The 9,125-nt window shown below is 53.1% G+C and overlaps 1 protein-coding gene across 1 annotated transcript; it reads left to right on the top strand.

Annotated features, from left to right (window-relative positions):
- Positions 1 to 1,771: 1,771 nt before the first annotated feature.
- Positions 1,772 to 7,556, top strand: SOD3 (superoxide dismutase 3). The gene is made up of 2 exons (XM_007125553.4): positions 1,772 to 1,903; positions 5,727 to 7,556. The coding sequence occupies exon 2, from the start codon at positions 5,743 to 5,745 to the stop codon at positions 6,475 to 6,477; it is 735 nt and encodes a 244-aa protein (XP_007125615.1). The 5' UTR covers positions 1,772 to 1,903; positions 5,727 to 5,742; the 3' UTR covers positions 6,478 to 7,556.
- The last annotated feature ends 1,569 nt before the right edge of the window (positions 7,557 to 9,125 follow it).

Below are 9,125 nucleotides of genomic sequence, written 5' to 3'. Positions count from 1 at the left end.
TCTCTTACAACAGTCCCAGCAAAAATGTCATTGAATCTCACTGGCTCTGAATGGATTATCCCAGAACCAATGCGATGGAGCAAGGGGTGAATCAACACCACTTGCATGGACTGAAAATGCAGTGGTTTCCAAGCAGGAAATTGGCGTGCAGTTGCCAAACGAAAGGGCCATGAATGTTGGTGGGGTCAGGTGGGAGAAAAAGCAAATTTCCCCTAGAATGCCATAAAAAGGAAAGTGAATATGGACTTCAATATCAATCCTAGCATACCATAATGGAGGAAACCTTTTTTGGCCCTTAAAAGAAATAAAATTAGGTTAAGCGAAGAAAGTGCCACCGGATACAGTAGTTACAAACTGATATAATTATTACTTCAAGAACAAAATGAAATACAGATTTTTTTTTAGTTGGATGAAAGATTCACAAAGAGAAACCAGATGTTTCAGGGTGGGGCAGAGCGGCAGGCGGCATCTGGACTGGGAAAAGTCATTAGTCAAAGGCACCTACGCCCATCAACAGCGTGCAGAGAGGCATGGATTGAGCCGATGATGCCTGAGTTCCCAGTGAGCCAGAAGGACTGAAGTCGGGACAGAGGGCTGGAGGCTCTGAGTTCTCAGAAGTCTCCACCTTATCTTGTGAAGTGTCTGCCCCAGGACAAAGATCTTTAGTTTTTCTTCCTGCCAAGTAGAGGTTCCCAAACCTGGCTGTACCACAGAATAACCAGGTTTTAAAAAGATGATTCCAGAAAGCCCTTGCTGGCAATGGATTCACTCAGCCTGCGATGGTGCCTGGAAGTCTAGATTTTGAACAAGCTGTCCTGCGGCCAGGACTAATGTTTGGGTCTTTAGGGACCCTGTCCATCCCTCCCCAGCTACAGTGCCCACTCTGTACTGGATGGATCTGTTGACACCGCTGTTCCCTCCCCAGAGTATGAACCCCAAAGGGCAGGGACTCTCCCAGCTTTGGGTACCAGCACACAATGGAGTGAGCACCCACTAAGCATTTATTGAAGGAAGGCTGGCAGGCAGACAAGCAGGCAGGTAGGCTGCCTTTTCCCATGTGGACTTTTCTGGGGAAAAAAGCTCCTTCTGGAAAGAGCTGCTGTGATTGAGAAAAGATCATGGCCGCAAAGGAAGAAAGGGCCTTGGGGGAGGGAGAGATTCATGGTTCCCTCAGACCACACTCTTTTAAAAGACTCTTCCATAACTTTAATAAGGAAGCGAGAACAGGATGAGCGTGACAACGTTTGGGGCATCAGGTTAGCCTCGCCTCCCCGTTTTACAGATGATGAAACAGAGGCACAGGGAGATGGTCCAGGAGCACATCCTGAGGAAGTGACACAGCTGACATTCTGCAGCCTGAGTCCCCACCTGCGTCTCACCTCTCACAAGTGTGGCCGCACAGTTCTGGAGGAAACATCACGCATATTTGCGGGCGTCCATTTCCATCTTAGATGCATCCAGCAAAAATAAATCAATAGCTGAGGAAATCAGGGGAGAGCAAAGGGCCTCTCAAGAAAGAGACCATTGTACACGTCTCCAAACAGGCTATTTTCGGTCTACTTTTTATTCCGCTGCTACACCCTGAAGGTCACTTGCTACGTCTGCACAAACCAGTGAAGTCACGAAAAGGAATACTTGGCTAGGGAACGCGGGGCTGGGGGGCGGGGAAGTGACGGAGCTGGAGGAGGTGAGGCAATTCCACAACAAGGACTGCCCGGCCGGCTTCCCTCCCTAAACCGGCCCAATGACCTTCTTTCCTCGCGGTGACCACTCCCCCGAGGCTGCCCTGCGCGGCCACAAACAGCCCGGGAGTCAGCTCCGTGTTCCTGCGACTGGCTGGCGGCTGTCGGGGTGCTGCTCCCCAGGTCCCAGGAGGGAAAGCTCTCTTGGAAGAGCTGGAAAGGTGAGTGCGAAGTCGAGGTTCATTTCGTTCTTCTCGGACTGTGCTTACTGAGTTTGAAACTGGGGCGGGGCATCCAGCCTCTCCTAGGAGAAGGATATGATCATTTTCGTGGGAGAGAAACACGCTTCTTTTTTTTTTTTTAACATCTTTATTGGAGTATAGTTGCTTTACAATGGTGTGTTAGTTTCTGCTTTACAACAAAGTGAATCAGCTATACATATACATATGTTCCCATATCTCTTCCCTCTTGTGTCTCCCTCCTTCCCACCCTCCCTATCCCACCCCTCTAGGTGGTCACAAAGCACCGAGCTGATCTCCCTGTGCTGCTTCCCACTAGTTATCTAAACACGCTTCGTGACAGAGCCCAGCTGCTGTGAAGCAGAGGAGTGGGGAGGCGGGGAGAGGGGTGAGGAAGGCAACCGGGGAGGAGAAACTGACTGCTCTCGGATCTGCTAATGCCAGGCCAAGAGGACCTCAGCGTCCTCCGGGTTAGAGAAGAAAGAAATCTGGAGTGAGGAAGGTGGATGTTTCTGGATGTTGCCTGGCATGGGTGGTGAGGAAAAGCCACCTGCTTAGGGGAGGCACAAAGGGAGGGCCTGGCTGCCTCAGGCGCACAGCCGGGACCCCTTCTCAGAGGGCGCCCAGGCATTAGAACACACTGGAGCCTTCGCGGGGGCCGCAGTCTTCCCAGACCCAGACCCAGGAAGGAGGCACCGGCTCGGAGGCTTGCTTTGTCCCCTGTCTCTGATAACTATGTTCTCCCCTCTGGACCAAGCGGGCCCTCCAAAAACCACTTGGTCATCCACAGCTCAAACTGAGTGAGAGACTGAGCCAGAAGGGTGAGCCTTATGAGGGCGGGCCTTGAGGGCTAGAAGTGAAAAGCTTAAGACCCAAGGAGTCAGGGTTTACCTGGGATTTAAGAAGGATTCTCTTTTTAAGAGAAAAACATCTCCTTCAAGTGTTCATTATGACCCAAGCCTTCTTGGAAAAGAAAGCTTTGTGGACACATCCAAAACAATCTGTCCTTGCTGTATGTTTTTAAGGAAGTACCTTCCAATCGGCGGAGCCCCCTGAGGGCCGGGACCGGTTCAGAAGGAGAGGGGTGGTGGGTGATGATAGAGACCTTGAAGCCAAGGTCTGGCCTCAGGGATGCTCCTCCACCCCCACCCCCTGGGGCTTCAGCGTAGTAACCAGGCCACATCAGAGGGGGTTCCCTTGATGTCACTTTCAGGACTTCTCCTCCTACATGTCACTCCTTCTTGGAGCCTTTCCTGGCCACCTCTTCCTCCCACGGCTGCAATAGCATCTTGCAGCTGATGGTCCTGAAATCCCTATAAGCAGCTTCTCTCTGATAGCTAAGAGCTGCCATTTGCTGGGAATTTTCTATGTAGCAGGCTCTGGGCTAAGTGCCTTGATGAGAGCTGTTCAGTGTGGTGCCTAAACCTTGGGCTTGGAGCAGACCACACCTTTTCAAATCCTGCCTCAGCTATTATTGAATGTGTAACCACAGGCAAGACACTTGCCTTTCTGTGCCTCAGTTTCCTGCACTTTAGAATGGGCATAACAGTGCACCCACCCCAGAGGGTTTTTGTGAGGCTTAAATGAATTAACACATGCTAAGTGCTTTTAACAGTGCCTTCACCTGTGTTCAGTAAATGCTGGCAATTCTAATTGTGTCTTTTAAGCCTCACAGCAAGATTCCAAGGTAAGTATTATTATCTCCATTTGCGGACAAGAAAACTGAGGTTCAGAGAGGAGGGGGAGCCCAACTAGAGTTTTCAGTCCAGCATTTTCTCTGCTACTGTGCAACCAAAATAACAATTATGCTAACTCTTAAAGAGTAAGTAAAGTGGCAGAGTCAGGCTTCAGGTCCAGTGAGTTCCGGAATCCATTCTTTTAATCACCACACTAGACTGCCTTTCTGTAATGGTTATGGAAAGAATAAACACTCAACCCCAGAATTTAATTTTAAAATGGCACCTGCTTGGGGGTCTGAGAAGGCCTTTGAAAGTGCAGGTGACCCTCAAACCAGCTCTTTGGAGGCAGCATTCATCCCTGTGGGCAGACTGAAAAATGTGAAAATAGCCTGGCATCTCATATCTCGTTTACTCCTCCTGGTGGCCCTTGGTGGTCTTACCAGCCTTGTTTTACAGCTGAGAGTCAGTAACTTCCCCCATGATATTGCGGTTATGCAATATGGTATATGTGTCTCGCCATAAAATTCCTGGTTGGGTCCCAGAATCTTTGATGGAGCTTTAAACAAAACAAAGCAACTCATGCCCACTGAATCAGAATCTCTTAGGGTGGTGCCTGGGCGTCTGAATTTTAAGAACCAGAATCTGATGTGCAGCCAACACTGAGAACCCTTCCCAGTTACACTGCCTCTTCCAAAGGCCGGAAGCCCCATTTACAACCATCTGCTGAACATCCCACCTGGGATCTCGCATCTCAGCAGGCTCGGGTTGAACTTGCCCTCTCTCCCTTCTTCTCGGGGCCTGGTACCACCATCCATCACCCAGTCTCCCCTGCTGGGAACTCAGTCATCCTCAACTCCTCTTCCCCACTGCCAGTGGTACCCAAAATGTCTCCTGTATCCATGCTACCTCCACCTTGGTAAAAGCCTTCACCATTTCTGGTCTGGATCGCTGCTACTGCCCCTAACTCATCACCCTCTGACTACCTCTATTTCTCCGCTGTGTCTCCATTTCTTCTTGTCCTTCTCCCCTGTCCTCTCCATCCCCCAAATCCAGCCCACATCCTTTCTCCTGCCAGACTTAATGAACTAAAAACTATCTCAACACTCACTTTTCTGCTTAAAAACTTCCACCAGCACTAGCCTCCTGGCTAATAACCACACACCTGGCTCAGCATTCCCTCTTCAGCCTCGACTCCTCTCTGGTGGCACAGGCCATGTTCCAACCACACTGAATTACCCCATCCCCAGAACGAACTGTGTCCCTTCACAGCCTGTGAACACATCATGTTGTGCCTCCTGCCTGAAATGGACTTCTGACCTGGCTTGGCTGAAAAACTCCTACTTGTCTTGTGGGACCCTTAAAAGTCACCTCCTCTGGGAAGCCCTCCCGGAGTCTCCCAGGGAGATGGGTACTCCTTACTCTGTCCTTCCCCAGAACAAGGCTCCATCTTCAGTTACAGGATGGCCCTGGAATGATCTGATGACACATCTGTCTGTCAGTGAACTCCTCATTCAACATTCACGTATTAAACATCTCCTACTGCCAAGTGCAGGCCCAGATGCTGCGGATACTGATGAATAAAACTGAGTTTCTAGCTTTAGTCTACTGAGCATGGCAGAGAAGAGGGGATAGGGCACTGCGGAGAGAAGGCACAGCAAGTGCAAGAAGCGCGGCAGCAAGCCTTATGCTGCCTGTGTAAGAGAGGATGCAGAAAGAGAGCAGCAGGAGATGAGGGGCAGAGATGAGGAGAGGGAGGAGATCTGGAAGGGCCATGAGAGCCTCCCTCATGTATCCTGAGAAAACCCCCCACCCCTGGGCCAATTGTCCTGGACTCCTTACGCTATGGAGATGGGACTTGGGAGGACCATGAATAGATTTGTGGCTCAGAAAGATCCTCCTGAGTTTCTTGAGATTATGTCCCATCCATCTTTACAACCACAGCACCTAACACAGTTCCTGGAACGCAGCAGGCCCTGAAGAGACAGGGGCCGAAAGAACAAAAAGCACGCTAGGCAAGGAAGCCCCTTGGCGGGAAGGGTTTGGATTCAAGGGCACCGGCGTCCCTGGGATTCCAGGTTTCCAGTGACTAAGTCTCGCTCCGCCCCCACCCCTGGGGGTGCCCGCAGGTGCCCGACTCCGGCCATGCTGGCGCTGCTCTGTGCCTACCTGCTCCTGACGTCCCTCGCCTCTTATGTCTCCACCGACCCGGACCTGGAGCAGCCCAGCTCCCGCATAGGGGAGCAGATCCGCGACATGTACGCCAAAGTGACGGAGATCTGGCAGGAGCTGACGCAGCGGTGGGCGGTGGGCGGCGGCCAGGACGCCGCGCTACACGCCTCCTGCCCCGTGCTGCCGTCGGCCACGCTGGACGCGGCGCAGCCCCGCGTGAGCGGCGTCGTGCTCTTCCGGCAGCTCCGGCCCGGCGCCTTGCTCGAGGCCTTCTTCCACCTGGAGGGGTTCCCGGCCGAGCCCAACGGCACCAGCCGCGCCATCCACGTGCACCAGTTCGGGGACCTGAGCCAGGGCTGCGACTCCACCGGCGCGCACTACAACCCGCTGGCCGTGCCCCACCCGCAGCACCCGGGCGACTTCGGCAACTTCGTGGTGCGCGACGGCCAAGTCTGGAAGTACCGCTCCGGCCTGGCCGCCTCGCTCTCCGGCCCGCACTCGATCGCGGGCCGCTCCGTGGTGATCCACGAGGGCGAGGACGACCTGGGCCGCGGTGGCAACCAGGCCAGCCTGGAGAACGGCAACGCGGGCCGCCGGCTCGCCTGCTGCGTGGTGGGCCTGTGCGGGCCGGGGCCCTGGGCGCGCAAGATGCAGGAGCACGCGGAGCACAAGAAGCGGCGGCGAGAGAGCGAGTGCAAGGCCGGCTGAGCCCCCACCGGGCGCCCCGAGAGCTCCTTCCACGCCCCAGACCCACTCCACGTGCCCTGGGAGCCCCTCCACGCCCTGACACCCCCACAAGTGCCTGACATCCCCTCCGAGTACCCCAAGACCCCTCGACGCCTGACACCTCTCCAGACTCCCGAGACTCCCTCCATGTGGCCCAGGCCCCCTTCTACATGGATCTATCTGTGCTGTGACACCTCTTCCAAGCACCCTCAGACCCTTCTACACCCTGACACCCCTCCAGGTGCCCCAGGATCCCCTCTACACCCTGACTCTCCTCCAAGCTCCCAAGATGCCTGCCATGTGACCCAGGACCCCTTCTACACATCCCAGGATCCCTCCATGCCTTGACACCACTCCAAGAACCCTGGGACACCTCTACACCCTGACACCTCTCCAAGTGCCCAAGATCCCCTCCACGTGACCCAAGTCCCCACCCTCTCATCTTGATTTTTCTTCTGCTCCCAGAGACACTCCCTACTCTGAGGTACCACTTTTGCCATGGCTAGGATCTCCCCGAAAATCCCCTCCACCCTGAGGTCTCCAACCATGTATACTGAGACACCCCCTTTCATCCTGAGGGCACCCTGAGCTCTGAGAACCCCCAGAGATAATGAAATATCCCCATTTACCCTGAGGGTCTTCCAGACTCCCCCCTTTCCACCCTGGCACCCCTGCCCTCACTCTGTGAGCCCTGAGATCCCTCAATGCCCTAAGAACCTACCTACCCCCACCCCCTTTAGGTTCCTCCTAGGCAGTCTGAGACCCCTCCTGAGGTTGCCTCTCCCCCTCCCCCTCCCCAGCATGTGCAGTGCAGCCTGCACTTAGGCCCCCCTGCCCGGTGTCTCCAGCTATTCCCCCAACCCCACACCCCAGAGAGCTGCTTCTCTGTGGGCTGTTTGGCAGTCTTCGTGTTGCACATTAAAAACTTAGCAATTCAGTACTGCATGGGGGCCTTGGTTACTTTTTTGGTTTATTTGAGGCTTCTCTCCCCACTCAGCTATTTTTTGGGGGAATGGCAAAGATGTTTACCAAACCTCTTAGGACTTCTCCTTCTCTCCTGCCCAGCTCTGTTGGCTGCAAGGCTCAGTCACTGATCATCATGCCTTTGGGGGTGTGGCTCGCAAGAGGGAGGAAACCAGGATCACTTAGGGAAATGGGAAAAAAATACAGCTTCCTGGGCCACATGCCAGAGCTGTAGAATCCAAAGGGAGAGGAGAAAATCTATTCGCAACAAGCTTCCCGGTGATTCTGATGCTGGAGCCGCTGGCCTGGCATGAGCTGTACACCAGCTCACTGGGCCCAGGGGCCTCTCACATCTGCCTCTGCGGGAAGCCTGAGGGTCCATTTCCCAGATGGCGGAGACAGGGCCAGTGAGGCAGTGTCCCTGGGCAAGTTATGGGGAGGTTGGTGTTGGTATCTAAAGTTGTCAGCCTTCTCCACAACCAGGACAATGCTCTTCTTGACTTCTTGATACAAAAGCAGTTGGAAGCAGTGGGGTCCAAAGGCGGGTTGGTCTTAATAAAGGCTTGATGGAGGTTCTGCCTCTCTTTCTGAAAATTATAATCTATACACAGACTAGATCAGTCTTGTGTATTCACTTTCATTTATTGAGTAGAAGTATCCACCCTGGGGTAGACCCACTTCCTAGCTGTGGCTTTCCCTCCCTGGTTCCTCAGAGGCAGCTTCTGTTTCTCCCAGACTCTTAAGGCAGTGAGTCAAACTGAACCTTAGCCAGAAAACCATCCCCAGTGGTTATTTTTACCTCTTACTAGGACTACCTTGTTATTTAAAACCCTTTCCTTGAGCCCAAGCAACAAGTGGGAAGAAAGGCTATTGCCTGGTGAATTTGCTCCACCAACTGGTTCTCACTGGTTTTGAAACTGAGCAGGACTCTGCGAGGCCTTCCCAGGGACAGACCCCTTGTGTCCTCCCCCCCCCCCCGACCCCACCAGTTTGTATAAAAGCTCTAGCCTCCTAGGCCTTCCCCAGGTTCCAGAGAGCAAATTTAATCAGAGAAGTGAGAAAATGCAGAAACAAAGGAAAACAGTCAAGCAAGACAATAATAGTCTAGTTACAAAACAAAGTCAAGGACCTTTAGTTCCTCCTCAAGTGCTATAGAGAATATCCTGAGCCATATCCTTGAGCTGTTTTGCAGATACTAAAACCCTCACCAGGTGGAAGAGGTTAACAGCATGCTGACCACCAGCACGTAGACCCCAGACCGGTTGGAACCAGAAGGTTGATTACTGAGATTCCTGAAACATCACCCTGTCCTCATCACCAACCAAGCAGAAGGATGTCCACGAGCTGCTCGTGCACCCTGTGACCCTCTCCCTCACCTTGCCTTTAACCCTTCCCTGAAAGCTATCAGGGCCTTTGGGTCTTCTGAGCGTGAGCTGTCCGTTCTCCTTGCTTGGTCCCACGTTGGGTGCCTTGCAATAAACACGGTACTTTGCCTCACCACGAGGCAGTGTCAGTAGATTGGCTTTACCGCGTGTCAGGCGAGCGGTACCAGTTTGGTTCGGTAATGGTTTGAAATATTAACTTGAAATGTACGGGTCAGCACTGAAAAGGGAATTAGCAAACTGAGTCTTTAAATATCCTGATTTCACAAAGAGGCATTTGCCTAC

The sequence above is a fragment of the Physeter macrocephalus genome, chromosome 7 (assembly GCF_002837175.3).
Source record: "Physeter macrocephalus isolate SW-GA chromosome 7, ASM283717v5, whole genome shotgun sequence".
Taxonomy (NCBI): Eukaryota; Metazoa; Chordata; class Mammalia; order Artiodactyla; family Physeteridae; genus Physeter; species Physeter macrocephalus.
This window is presented reverse-complemented; position numbering and strand designations above follow the sequence as displayed.